Source organism: Trachemys scripta, chromosome 2, assembly GCF_013100865.1.
Source record: "Trachemys scripta elegans isolate TJP31775 chromosome 2, CAS_Tse_1.0, whole genome shotgun sequence".
Classification (NCBI taxonomy): Eukaryota; Metazoa; Chordata; order Testudines; family Emydidae; genus Trachemys; species Trachemys scripta.
In genome coordinates this window covers 131,872,020-131,887,263 of record NC_048299.1, presented here as the reverse complement: position 1 = coordinate 131,887,263, position 15,244 = coordinate 131,872,020, and the positions used below count along the sequence as shown (strand labels likewise).

The 15,244-nt window shown below is 40.1% G+C and overlaps 1 protein-coding gene across 2 annotated transcripts in view; it reads left to right on the top strand.

Annotated features, from left to right (window-relative positions):
- RETREG1 (reticulophagy regulator 1) overlaps nucleotides 1-15,244 on the top strand; it is a 128,511-nt gene that overhangs the window by 20,166 nt on the left and 93,101 nt on the right. For both annotated transcript variants that reach the window (XM_034761569.1, XM_034761568.1), the window contains exons 2-3: nucleotides 4,982-5,088; nucleotides 7,006-7,036. In XM_034761569.1, the coding sequence (XP_034617460.1) occupies nucleotides 5,049-5,088; nucleotides 7,006-7,036 (71 nt within the window). In that variant the 5' untranslated portion in view covers nucleotides 4,982-5,048. The remainder of the gene's footprint in view (nucleotides 1-4,981; nucleotides 5,089-7,005; nucleotides 7,037-15,244) is intronic.

The window sequence follows — 15,244 nt, the reverse complement described above, 5'->3', positions numbered from 1 at the left end:
AGAAATCCCCAGGGATTGACTCCTGGGTCTGCTGTGCAAGATACTTTTAATTGATAGATCGCTACAACTCTGTCACTCTTAGGATTTAGATAGTAACATTTGCTTGCTTTAACCTGTAAAATTGACTGGCAGAGCTCTGGAACTATTAATAAGATGCCTATTGATGATGCTTCAAACTATGGTAAATTTAAGGAGCTGATTTTGAAACAGTTTCAGGTTACACCTGAAACCTACAGGGTTAAATTCAGGAGCCTTAAGTTGGTAAGACAATTCCCACCTGTTCATGCTCTCTGTATGTGTGTATATCTATCTCCTCAATATATGTTCCATTCTATATGCATCCGAAGAAGTGGGCTGTAGCCCACGAAAGCTAATGCTCTAATAAATTTGTTAGTCTCTAAGGTGCCACAAGTACTCCTGTTCTTTCTGTAAATAAGAGTTACTCCTTTTTTGGATTGGCTACCAGCGCTGCCTTTGGTGTAAGATCTAGGCTACCAGTTGATTTGTGGGTAACTGACTGGTTTCTTGGGACTGGGAGCAACCTGAACAGGAGGCAGCACTGTCTTATAAAACCCCTGATTTGCTGGTGATTATCATCAAACTGTTCTGGCAGTGGTATTGGGGAACAGGGCTGTACGAGCCATATATGGAATGTGATGTTTTCAGCATGCAACTGCACGACTTGGTCCTGCAATAGCTGGTTCTCCGAGGTCAGACAGATGACACGGGCCTGTAGGGGTTGGTTGTCCATCTGAAGGCATGTAGTCCACTCAAATGTGTCCAGTGCTTCCAAAGGGTTAGCCAGGTCCATTCTGCTGGCACTGGGATTGCTCCTGCAGCCTAAGTGGTCCATGCAAAGTGTCATGACCAGGATGTGGGCAGTCTAACCACCTAGTAGTTGGTGCAGGAGTCAAGAGTCAGGCAAGATCCAATACCACAAGATCAGAGTCCAAGACAGGCCAGAGGGCAAACCAAAATCGGGTATCAGCAGGCAGACAGGGCCAGGGTACCAGGAGGTCAGCAGCATGCAGTAGGAGCAGGTATCTCAGGGGGCACAGCCCAGGGAAGCAAAGAAGAGAGAACCCAGTTGCTTGAACAGCTTCCTGTTTCTGTGCTGGGATTATATAGAAACTGTGAACCAATCAGGCAGCATAGGATTCCAGGACTGGGGTCTTCTGTCAGTGTTCAGTTCCTATTCTGACAACAGTTAGCAGGTCACTGAGTGACAGTACGGAGCTTACTAGCTCTGTAAAGCCATGTGGACAAGTGTTCAAGACCTGTGGTTCCTGCACCTGTCCTCTTAATTATTTATCATTCCCCCATTTTTGTGCAATCTGAGAACTTTGAGTGATGAGTTTTTCTTCCTGGTCATTGCTAAAAATGTTAAGTAGTATAGGGCCAAAAACTGATCCCTGCAGGACCCCACTATAGATGCACCTGAGCGGCAATGATGCTCCATTTACAATTACATTTTGAGACCTGTCAGTTAGCCAGTTTAACGTGTGCCATGCCAATTCTGTATCATGCTAATTTTTTATTCAAAAGTCATGTGGTACCAAATCCAAGGCCTCACAGAAGTATATTACATCGTTATTGCCTTTATCAACCAAACTTGTAATCTCCTCAAAAAATTGGCACAACATTAGCTTTCTTCCAGTCTTTTGGAACTTCCCCTGTGATCCAGGACTTGAGAATCAACATTAGCAGTCCAGAGAACTTCTTAACCAGCTCTTTTAAAACACTCTTGGATACAGGTTATCTGGGCCTGCTGATTTTAAAAATGTCTAAAAAATTAGAATTAATTAGGACTACTTTGACTCACTGAAATGTGTAAGCTTGCAATGCTTAGGTCCTCATACAGGAAGTATTGTGGCTCAAAATAAGCAATGACCCCATCAATACAAGGTATGTGTTTGGGGTAGCCATGGCTCTCAGACCTTCACCAAGGGACATATTTTCAAATGTAATGAGTCACTTAAAGATGGAAAGAGATGCCTAATTAGATTTTTTTCAAAGCACCTAGATGTCTAAATCCCATTCACTTCAATGGAGTTGAGCACCTAAGGGCTTTTGAAAATCCCATTAGGCACCTATCTGCATCTTCAGATGCCTAATTACCCTTGAAAATCTGGACCCAGGTGCCTTGCCTATCTCTTCAATAACTTAGGCGTCAGGGCAAGTCTTCACTGCAGCCAGATTAAATACTCATGCTTTATCAAAGATGTTTTCATGGTACAAAATGTTTGAGGAAATATTGGGACAACATAGTTTTGGAGCCATTATGGAAAGGGGTTTTGAATTAAGGAGGTCTACTACTTGCATGTCAGACAGGGTGCATGTTTACCTTGTGGTATTATTCTCTGTACACTTGCCAGTTTCTTACGGGCAAGCATGTATGCGAAAGCACACCAAAAATGCCAATTTGTGGTACCATCAGAGTGACTAATTTTTATAATTCAAATCTTTTCTATTCACAAGAAAGCTAATCCTACAGAGTTGACACATTGTATGTGTGTGAGAAAGAGACACACACTGAGGCCTGGTCTATACTAGGAAATTAGGTCAATATAACTACATCACTTGGGTGTGAAAAATCCACAGCCCTGAGTAACTCAGTCAAACAGACCTAACCCCTGGTGTATACAGTGCTAGGTCAATGGGAGAATTCTCCATTAACCTAACTACTGCCTCTTGGGCAGTTGGAATATCTATACAGATAGGAGAAACCCTCCTGTTGGCGTAGGTACCATCTTCACTAGAGAAGAGACAATCACTGATATCGCATGCCTGTAATCACTGAGGAATCTAGCACACTAGGTTAATTCTGGGTGAATCATCTGCCTGATATACTATGGAATTGTTTTAAATGTTGCACCCTTCTTTTGGTTGTTGGGGACTGGAGCTAATTTATTTATTTTCAATAAGCAGAATGTGAGTTTACTTCAAAAATTGTATATTGTTCCCTCTTCTGGGCCCAAGGGGTTAACTAATATTTGGGGCCTTGTTGGGTTGTTTCCATTAGGAGGAGAAATTGATTATATGAATTAGGTATTTTGTTGTTGTAATGCAGTTTATTTACAAAGATTGTACATAAAATCCTGTCTCTCTGAACAAAGTAGAAACAAGCACCAGGCAGTTTCTGTGCTTAGAAATCCAATGTGCCTTTCTAACAAGTACTGTTAGATCTGTCTAAAAGATTTTTATCTCTTGGTTCACTCCCATCAAAGCTTGTCTTGCTGTTGGCTTCTTGCATGCAGACTCGAACATCTGCAAGCAATCAGTCCACAGTCTCTGGGTAACCCTCAGTTCATATACCTTATTTTCTATTTGGCCACATGGTGTGGGCAAGTGTCTTGGACAGTGGCTTCCTTTGTTTTCAGCTACCACTATGTAAAGGAGCTTTAAATTGCTCCTTCTGTTTCTCCTGAAAGAAAGGTGCATAACACACCCCATCACCTTTAATGAGGTCTATTAGCATTCATAGATTAAAGACCTTCTTGTAGAGAGCCATTAACATATTCCAGTATAATAATATATTTTTTCCACTAAGTGAATTTGGATCCTGTCAACCTTTCGATCATTTCTTGTAGGGATAACTCTAGTGGTGGAAAGTGAAAGATCTGCCAGTGAAAGAGGAGAAGATTCTAATTATTTGAGAAACGTTTCTATACATACTTGCATGTCAAGATCAGCAGTAGTATGGTAAATCAGTGTATGCTCACTCTCTAAGTCAGTGGTTCTCAAACGTTTGTACTGGTAACCCCTTTCACATAGCAAGTCTCTGTGTGCAATGCCCCTTTTAAATTAAAAACACTTCTTTACATATTTAACACCATTATAAATGCTGGAGGCAAAGTGGAGTTTGGGATGGAGGCTGACAGTTCGCGACCCCCCATGTAATAACCTTGCGACCCCCTGAGGGGTCCCGACCCCCAGTTTGAGAACCCCTGCTCTAAGTCCAACTTTTCTTGAATGGACATGGTTACCATTTTGTTATGAAAAAGAAAAATAATTAAATAATAAATTAATTAATAAAAATAATTAAAACTGAATTTCTTTAAAAACAAATTGTGATATTATACCATGAGCAATATAATTGTCTAATCTTTCTATAAAGCTGGATCAATCCATATTAAGTAATTGGACTTCCATATGAATTTAGACTGACCATAGATTAGATATTTAGGGTTGTTGCTGATACTGTATTAAAAAATAAGCAAACAGAAGGGCTTGTCTATGGGGTATGGTAGTGTGCATCAGTGGCACATGAATTCTAATGCACATGAGCATGTCACATGCTAATTGGCCTATGTAGACCCTGCTGGTGTACATTAAAAGTTCTCCAATACCCGTTTCAAACAGTACTGTTAAGGCACACTAAGGAACTTTTAGTGTGCATCAGCAGGATCTCTGAAGGCCAGTTAGTGTGCAGCATGCAAGTGTGTATTAGAATTCACACCGCACTGAAGTGCACTTACCATACCATGTAAACAAGCCCATTCTATCCTGTTTCCTTCCTACCCTTTGTTCATGTTAATTAAAAAAAAAAAAGACTCCCTAAGACTGCCTAGACAATTTCAATTACAAAGTTTTTTCCCCTAGAACCTGTGGAAATGCCCATGGAACACTTGAGTATATTTTGTGTTTGAGGTTTTTTCCTTGTTGCTTCTTAGCTAAAATGTTTCATGATTGTTTGTTTGTTTTTTTAAGAGTGTTTCCACTATCAAGCTCAACAGATGCTTAAATATAGTTTTTTTTAAGCCAGGGTATAATGGCCATACTATACTATTATTCAGTGTTTGCTTCTTGGAAATGATACTGAGAAGAGCAAATTCAGTGGAACTATTAAAGCAATGTCAATATACATTTATTTTGTTTGTACTTGGTTATTCAGGTTTGGGTACAATCATGGTCTGATATAAAGTAAGTCTATACTATAAGTTAAAACATTCAGAGTGATTTTTTTTTTAATATATCCTAGGTTCCTTGCACTGACCCCTTGGAGAGTATATCAGCTGACTTCTCTCATAATACTTGGGGTTGTAATTATGCAGATAATGAAGGATATGGTATTGTCTCGGATAAAAGGTAAGGCAATCATTAGTATCGTAATTTACCTTTAACTTACAAATATTTGCCTATGCTGGCTCTCATCCAACTGGTGCCCCTATTTTTTGTTGAATTTTTATGAGTGTGTAATGTGTTGTAGTAAAAGCACTAAATGTGTAACATTTCTGAGACAAGTGACTGGTAATCTCTGAAGAAATTTTAAAAGGAAATTCTACTCTGAAAAATCACTTGAAAATAAAGTTGTACTCATTATGTCATTGCCCATTTTTCATGACTCTTGTTTCCTGCAAAGTGTCTAAAAAGTCTCTAAAAGTATGTTTACTCTACAGTGTAAGCCCAAGGTTCAAACTCAGGCTCAAGCCTAACCCCACTTGCATCTACACACAAATCACTGTGACCCAGGGTTCGGACCCAGCGTCCCAGGATTTTATGGGTATTTCTACACAGCAAAGAAAAACCCACTGCTGGCCCATGCCAACTGTCTTGGGCTCGGGCTGCGGGGCTGTTTCATTGCTATGTAGACTTCAAGGCTTGGGCTGGAGCCCAGGCTCTGGACCTTCCCCCCTGCCCGCCACAGGTTTTTCTTTGCTGTGTAGACATACCTATGGGAGTGGAGGGTCTGAGCCTGAGTTAAGCTGGGAACCTAGGTTCAAGTCCTATTGCTTAACCTTGTAGATTCAGCCCCACCGGACTTGTGCTGTGGGAGTATGCCAAAAGTATTCCACAATCCCAGAGACCAACTTTCTTTGTCCTCCGGGACAGTCAGGCTTGGTGAACAGTCATGTTTTCTCACATTGCACCATGAACAAAGAATTAGAGTAGTCACATTTGGGGTGGAGGGGGGAGAGGCGTGCTAAGAAGTCTGGGATATGAGTGGTTGGACTCAGGCCCACATAATGCAGTGTAGGCACCGAAGCCCCAGATTGGGACCCAGGGTTCAGCAGTTTCAAACCTGGGGTTACAAATGAGTATAGATGCTCAAGTCCTAGGCTGATAAAATCTTGTCTGCCAACCCATGTTCTGCTATCCCTGGATTTACATTGCAGTATAAGCATACCCTAAAAAGCAGCAGAAGAGAAAGGAAGTATATTTCCTATTTGTGCTGCTGCTTCAGATTACTGAGGCCTTTTTGTTATGTTACAAGGTTTATGTGACCTTTAGTAATGAGTACCAGCTAATCATTTTTGGCACCAAATATTACTGATCCGATTGGAAGTGCAAGAGTGTACTCCTATTTTTATTATTTGGCATTCCAGCAGTGTTAGATAAGGCCAATAAAGCTATATGTTGCTAATTGTGAAATATTGGATAGTCATATTTCACCTGAGCTAATATAAAATGTCTCCAATGACTTCAGAGGAAGAGTTCAGGAAAGTCCAAAACTACTAATTGAGTACTCTCATGAAGAATCTGTCTTTTAGCTTGAACCAGAAACCTTTTTAGATCTGAAATCAACAAATTACCACTTGAACTAAAAGAGAAAATCTGTTCGCTCTTCGTAGGAGAATAACTTTTATTTAACTCTAGTCAACCACTAGATGGCAAAATTGTTATAGTATAATTGTCACATTTTTGGATTGCAAAATTAGATTATATTTGGATAACAAAGTTAAATTACATTGGGTATCTAATCATTCTAGTTTAAAGACAGACCAGGTTAAATAAGTACATTGATTTTTCATGAATATTTTAAGCTGTTTTGATATATCAAGTTTACAGAAAACACGTTGATTTTCTGAAGCATGTTACTCCATTATTTAAAATTTTTTTAAATTTTACTAGTAATATAGGTAAATGTGACTTGTATTACAGAACTACAGAGATTTTTAGCGTAATTCTTCTGTAATTTGGAGCACTGTTGAAAAATTGAAGGGAAAAAACAGTTCTGCTGTATATATCAGTGCTATTTTTCATTTTATGCTTTGCTTATTTCAGGTGCACAGCTATGGAGGAGCCTCACTGACAGGTAGGTGCCATTTAAAAATTCTGAATTTTACAAATGATTCTCCCAAATAGCCCACAAAACAAGAACTAAGTTATTTTGACCACAGTGTAGTTTATTATTCTATATTACTGGCTATACACATGATGCCTCAGTTTTAAATAGTGTTCTTTGTGAAAGTCATAACGTTTTTTATTTGAATTGTATCACAGTATATTATTCAGTCAAGTATCAGATTTTAAAAAGCAACCTTCTTTTTGAATGTTACCATTTTCTTCTTTAAGAAGTATTGTCCTCTTCTGGGTTTTCTGCCACTTACAATGCATTTAATTTTAAGTTAGTTCTTCGGAAAGATGCTGGATTTACAGCTCTGAAGAGTGATGTCTTCCATTATTAGAAGTGTCAGTACAAGGTTCCCCTCCCCATTGCGTTCCTGGTCGGTAGTGACCAGCACTAGACTGAAACAGTACAGTAGAACCTCAGAGTTATGAACACTAGTTACGAACTCACCACTCAATCACACACCTCATTTGGAACCACAAATACGCAGTTGGACAGCAGCAGAGACAAAAAAAAACAAAAAAACAAAAAACAGTACAGTACTGTGTTAAATATAAACTACTAAAAATAAAGGGAAAGTTTAATTTTTTTTGACAAGGTCAGGGAACTGTTTCTGTGTTTGTTTCATTTAAATTAAGATGGTTAAAAGCAGCCTTTTTCTTCTGCACTGTAAAGTTTCAAAGATGTATTAAGTCAATGTTCAGTTGTAAACTTTTGCAAGAACAACGATAACATTTTGTTCAGAGTTACAAACATTTCAGAGTTACGAACAACCTCCATTCCTGAGGTGTTCATAATTCTGAGGTTCTACTATAGATCAATTCAATGCTCTGTCAGTTGCTAACCATCTCTAAAATGGCTACCATGGATACCAATTGATGATGATTGTGAAACCTGTTACTAGGCATTGGACTGTCTCAGCTGGCTAATTTTGTCTGTCTAATCCCCTATATTTATCCCACACACACAAATGTTTGTATAGTGTCATTGGGGTAGATTAACTGTGTTTCATTAGTGGATTAAATTAATTTTATGTACAGTCTATGAAGTAATTTGGGAGTCTTCTGAATAAAAATGCTATAGAAATGTAAGGCATTATTACTTTACGTAGGCCACCAAACAGTTGTTAGATGGTAATGATTTTCAGTTACCTTACTACTGACAACATTTGAAACAATGGCCTTGAGGTTAAGGCACAGACTTAGTGACATCATTTAAAAATTCTACTCAACTCTAGCTGTGCAATGGAAAGCTAGCAATCCATAATGTGGACACGGAAACACAAGATTCAGCTTTTATTCTTTTCTAAATAGGTATTTATATCTTCCTCATTTGGTATTGTTGTTTCGCAGTGCTTCCACTGGTGTATTAGACAATGTAATGTGGGTCTCCTCTTTTCTCTCATCCTCTTTGTGGGCGGTGTAGTGTTTTGCTTTGGTAGTTTTTTAAAATATATAAATGCAGCTGTGTGTTTACATTAGAGTGCTTGGAATGGAAGGTGGTGAAGTGTGTTTACCACAGAATCTTTGGACCCACATCCAATTTAGTTTGCAAAGAGAGGCTTCTGGATCGTAAAGGAAAATGACTCCTTAGAGAATCAGGGTAGTTAGAGCATCATTCCAAGACCCTTTGTCCTCTGAAAATGACAGGCAAAGGGACAACTCTCCCAGGCAGTTGTCAACTGGAGCATTAAAGGATAAACACCATTAGTAAATCCTTCTTTAAATAACTTATCTCCATATTTTTTAAAATGTATGTACCTGTAATACTGTACTGATGAATGAGATCAACTATAAATTAACAATAATACAGGTTCTGAACTGCATATTTGAGCGTTATGCTCAATCTTTGCCATATCATTCCTTCTTTCCTGTTTTCCTTACTGAGAATTTTTCAGTATTGCATTATTTAATATTGTAGTATTGGATAAGGGCTAGATCCTAACCTCTGTTGTGCTATTGCACAAGGTGGAGAGAGGGGAAGAAAACATAGGGAATCTCTTCCTCCCTGTGCAAGTAGTTGGTCTAGGACCTCTGCCTAGGGCTGAAGACTATGTGGCGTTGAGTTGGCCTGCGCACTATAGTTCCAAAGGGATACTGACTGTTAGATAAAGGGTGTGTCCATTGCCCACCGACAACTACCTGGTTGATGGAGCATACACTGGCCAGGAGCATCTGCTGCCTCGATCAAAAGGAAAAACGGTGTCTAGCAGCTGCCTGTGCTATCTTGCCCTATAACTACATGACGGCATTATGTAAAGTGCTAAAGTGGCATGTCTGTCTCCTAGTCATGTCCTTTATGAAAGGGCAAGATTTTCCTTTAAGTATTTGTAGTTATTTTCTGATTTACTGACTAAAAAAAGTTTTTAGAAGAAAACTAGTAATGTAGAACAAAGTTAATGTATTTAGTTATTCACATCTTAATTTTGATTTCAGGCATGCAAATTCAAATGAAATTACATTTGCCTATTTAATAATATGCCTATGTGCTATTCATATGATAAAATTGCCTGTACAATTTATCACATGCTTATGACCACATCACTGCCAACTTAGCCGTCTCTTGGGAATTGTTCTGACATTCCAAACTCATGAGCAGCTTCAAATCACCCCCATTTTGTTGCAGCTCACCCTACCACAAAAGCATTTCCTCCTTTTGCTTCCAAATGTGGAATTTCCTCCTCTCCCTCCTCAGATTACCCTTTCCTGAGTTCCAAGATAGGTGGGATTCAATCCTGGGCCAGTAACAGTTTTTCTAAACATAAAATATCATAAATTTACATTTCTCTGTCATGCAGAGATAGAAATGGTAACATTATATGTTTGGGAAGGGGAGATTCTTAGCTTTCCAGTTGATTACAGAATTTGGATTTAAAGGAGTGACGAATTTTTGTATAGAAAAGCTATTTAGGCCATTTTTGGAGGTATTTTTAATGTAATAGTTTTAATTTCTTTCCCCTTTTGAATCCCGTACAGCTGCATTTATGGCAACGGAGGCATATGGCTTTACAGTTGGATGAATAAAAAAGTCCCAATAATCATTTTTTAAACTCCTCTAAAACATTTTAAAGAAAGCATATTTTAATAATGTGGTGCATACAGAACATATCATGGTATGGAGTGACAGCAAAGTTTTATTGGCATGCATTTGGAACAACCTATATTATTTGCTTACAGCTTTGCCACTGGTGAATGATGTGATCATCTCAAACTCATGCCAGTAAAACCTTCATCCTTCACAACACCAGGTATTCTAAAGGGAAAAACAGTTCAAGAGAGTTGGCAGTTTTTCAAAGAGACATTATTAAGGGCACGAGCAAACTATCCCACTGCGTAGGAAAGATAGGAAGGATGGTAGGAGACCACACCCTAGCTTAACTGGGAGATCTTCAATGATCTGAAACTCAAAAAAGAGTCCTAGAAAAAGTGGAAACTAGGTCAAACTACAGAGGATGAATATAAACAAATAACACAAGTATGTAGGGACAAAATTAGAAAGGCCAAGGCACAAAACGAGATTAAATTAGCTAGAGACATAAAGGGTAACAAGAAGACATTCCACAAATACGTTAGAAGCGAGAGGAAGACCAAGGACTGGGTAGGCCTGTTACTCAATGAAGGGGGGAAATGGTAACAGAAAATGTAGAAATGGAAGAAGTGCTAAATGACTTTTTTTGTTTCAGTATTCACCAAAAAAATTAGTAACAATTGGACATCTAACATAGTAAATGTCAGTGAAAATGAAGTAAGATCAGAGGCTAAAATAGGGAAAGAACAAGTTAAATATTACTTAGACAAGTTAGATGCCTTCAAGTCACCAGGGTCTGATGAAATAGATCCTAGAATACTCCAGGAGCTGACAGAGGCGATAACTGAACCATTAGCAATTATCTTCAAAAAGTCACGGAAGACTGGAGAGATTCCAGAGGACTGGAAAATGGCACAATATTTGTCCATGTATATAAAGGGGAATAAGGACAACCTGGAGAGTTACAGACCAATCAGCTTAACTTCAGTACAGGGAAAAATAATGGAGCAAATAATTAAGAAATCAATTTGCGAAGATCTAGAAGATGATAAGGTGATAAGTAACAGTCCGCATGTATTTATCGAGAACAAATCATGTCAAACCAACCTAATAGCTTTCTTTGACAAGTCTTGTGGTTGGGGGAAGTGGTAGATGTGGTATATCTTGATTTTAGTAAGGCTTTCGATAATGTCTCGCATGATCTTCTTATAAACAAACTAGGGAAATGCAACCTAGATGGAGCTTCTATAAGGTGGATGCAAAACTGGTTGGAAAACCGTTCCCGGAATTATCAGTGGTTCTCAGTCAAATTGGAAAAGCATATAGAGTGAGGTCCTTCAGGGATCAGTTCTGGGTCTGGTTCTGTTCAGTATTGTCATCAGTGAGTTAGATACTGGCATAAAGAGTACGCTTATGAAGTTTGCAGATGATACCATAGTGGAAGGGGTTGCAAGTGTCTTGGAGGATAGGATTAAAATTCAAAATGATCTGGAGAAATGGTCTGAAGTAAATAGGATGAAATTCAATAAGGACAAATGCAAAGTACTCCACTTAGGAAGGAACAGTTGGCTGCACACATATAAAATACTGCTTAGGAAGGAGTACTGTGGAAAGGGATCTGGTGGTCATAGTGGATCACAAGCTAAATATGAGTCAACAGTGTAACACTGTTGCAAAAAAAAAGCAAATATCATTCTGGGATGTATTAGCAGGAGTGTTGTAAGCAAGACACGAGAAGTACGTCTTCCGCTCTACTCAGCACTGATTATGCCTCAAAGGGAAAATTGTGGCCAGTTCTGGGTGCCACGTTTCAGATATGGACAAATTGGAGAAACTCCGGAGAAGGGCAACAAAATTTTTTAAAGGTCTAGAAAACATCACCTATGAGGGAATATTGGAAAAAATGGGGTCTGTTAGTCTGGAGAAAAGAAGACTGAGGAGAGATGTAACAATTTTCAAGTACATAAAAGGTTGTTACAAGGAGGAGAGAGAATTCTTCTGTCACCTCTGAGGATAGGGCAAGAAGCAATAGGCTTAGATTGCAGCAAGGGCAGTTTAGGTTGGACATTAGGAAAAACTTCCTAACTGTCAGGCTAGTTAAGCACTGGAATAAATTGCCTAGGGAGGTTGTGGAATCTCCATCATTGGAGATCTCTAAGAGCAGGTTAGACAAACACCTCTCAGGGATCGTCTAGATTATAATTAGTTCTGTCATGAGTGCAGAGGACTGGACTTAGAAGACCTCTCAAAGTCCCTTCCAATCCTACCGTTCTATGATTCTACATCTGTCTGTACTCATATACTTAGAATAAAAGTTCTCTTCAGTAAGCACTTCAATATTGGACATTTATTTTGTTTCAAGTTTTTCTCTTGTCCCTTTCCTATTCCCTTATGTCTCTTTCTAGATTGTTCATGACATGAAGGGAAAAGCAGTCAGTTAATTGAATACATTAATTAAAAATACAGCTGCTGCTGGGAAAGTAGAGGCCTGAGGAAGGGAGCTTGTGTGTGTGATGTAGGGCTGTTTGCTGGGATGCCAAAGACCTTAATACTGGATCTGGCCCTTTATCTGCTGTGAGGGGTTGGTCTCTAGGGTTTTAAATGGGCTGTAAACATTTCCCAAAAGGGGAGAAATGCTATTTCACCTTTATGGTGACAGAGGAACAATCCTTTGGTTGCAGTGACATGGGCTGTGTTCTATTGTTCTGTGTCCCCCAGTGTAGGTGAGTTGAAACAAGACCTCCCAGATCACTAAGCACGTAAGTAGGTGAATAATCTCACTGATGCGGGTATTCAACTGCTTAAAATTAAGCATGTGATTTTTTTTTTTTCCACCTTGATTTTAGTAAGGCATTTGGTACAGTCCCACATGATGTTCTTTTAAGCACACTAGGGAAATGTGATCTAGATAAAACTACTACAAAGGGGGTGCACAGTTGATTGAAAGATTGTACTCAGAGTTATTATCAATGGTTCATTGTCAAACTGGGAGGGTGTATCCAGTGGAGTTCTATAGGATCCTGTATTATTCAGTATTTTTATTAATGACTTGGATGATAGAGTGGAGAATATACTTATGAAATTTGTGGATGACCGCAAGCTGGGAGGGTTTGCAAAGCACTTTGGAGGACAGGATTAAAATTCAAAAGGATCTTGACCAATTAGAGAATTGGTCAGAAATCAAAAAGATGCAATTCAGTGAAGATAAATGCAAAATACTTCACTTAAAAAGGAAAAATCAAATGCACAAATACAGAAAGGGTATAACTGGCTACGTGCTAGTACTGCTGAAAAGGGTCTGGGGATTCACAAATTGAATATGAGTCAACAGTGTGGTGCAGGTATGAATAAGGCTAGTATCATTCTGGGGTGTAGTAACAAATGTGCTGTGTGTAAGATATGCAAGATAATTGTCCTTCTCTACTCAGTGCTGCTAAGACCACAGCTCCAGAGTATCGTGCCCAGTTTTGGGCACCGCACTTTAGAAAAGGTGTGGGCAAATTGGAGAGATCCCAGAGGAGAGCAACAAAAATGATAAAAGATGCTTAGAAAACCTGACCTATGAGAGAAGGTTAAAAAAGCTGGACATGTTTAATGTTGAGAAAAGAAGACTGAGGGGGGATCTGATAGCCTTCAAATATGATAAGGCTTGGTATAAAGAGGGTGGGGATTGATTGTTCTCCATGTTGGCTGAAGATAGGACAAGAAGTAATGGACTTAATCTGCAGCAAGGGAGAATTAGATTAGCTATTAGGAAAAAATGTTCTAACTATAAGGGAATTAAGCTCTGGAATAGGCTTCCAAGGGAAGTTGTGGAATCCCCATCATTGGAGGTTTTTAGGACCAGGTTGGGCAATACCTGTCAGGGATGGTCTAGGTTTACTTAGTCTTGCCTTTGCAAAGGGGGCTGGAATTGATGACCTTTTTGAGGTCCCTTCCAGCCCTAGATTTCTATGATAAAATACTTCAGTTGTTATGTTTTTAGTTCTTATCCTTTGGATATCTGTTCTGAAGTATATGATGCGTATTTCAGGATTTAAGTTTTTATTTTAAATCTAAACCCACCTATAAATCAACAATGCTAATTTTAATCACTATCTAAAAAAAAGACTAAAAATAGAAAATGGCAAGAGTCCTTCAGTGATTTTTAACTGTAATTATAATGTGCTGTATGCTTTCTGAAGCCACTCAATAGCCAGATGTTGATTGACTGAATATCATTGCTCTGCCATATGTTACTTGTTATGTACCCTTGATTTCCCTGAGGTTGCTTACAGTGTATGGGTTAAATATGTGTATATCTTTGTAGAATTGGGCCCTTGGTAAATAGAACTATTCACAATTAAAAACTGATTTCTGTGTAATCCAATATATTGACTATATTGGTCAAACATACACCTGAAACCAGAATTCCTCTAAATCAGTGGTTCCCAAACTTTAACAGCCCGCGAACCCCTAAAACTAAATTGTGAAATATCGTGAACCCCCTCCTAAAAATGAATATTTTCAGGGATTTAAGTTTAAATTTCCTCAGTGTGATGGATGCCCCAACTGCCGGCCCCGCTCTTCCTGGGTCTCGGGCTGGGGTTCAGGCTGCCGGCTCCCCCGCTGATGGGGGCAGGGCTCAGGCTGCCGGCCCCAACTGCCCAGCCCCGCTCTCTCTGGGGCTCGGGCTGCCAGCGCTGCATGGGGAGCGCTGGGGTTTGGGCTGCTGGCTCCCCCGCTGACCACCGGGACTCGGGCTGCCAGCCCCAACTGCCCGGCCCCACTCTCCCTGGGGCTCAGGCTGCCGGCTCCCCCACTGACAGGGGCAGGGCTCAGGCTGCCAGCCCCAACTGCCTGGCCCTGCTCTCCCTGGGGCTTGGGCTGTCAGCCCCGCGCAGAGCGCTGGGGTTCAGGCTGCCGGCTCCCCCACTGATGAGGGGCAGGGCTCAGGCTGCCTGCCCCAACTGCCCAGCCCCGCTCTCCCTGGGGCTCAGGCTGCCGCCCCCCACCCCCACCCCCCGCGGAGCGCTGGGGTTCGGGCTGCCGGTTCCCCCGCTGACCATGGGGGACTCAGGCTGCCAGCCCCAACTGCCCAGCCCCGCTCTCCCTGGGGCTTGGGGTGTCTGCTCTGCAACCGGGTCCTACCTGCTGTCTCCAGTA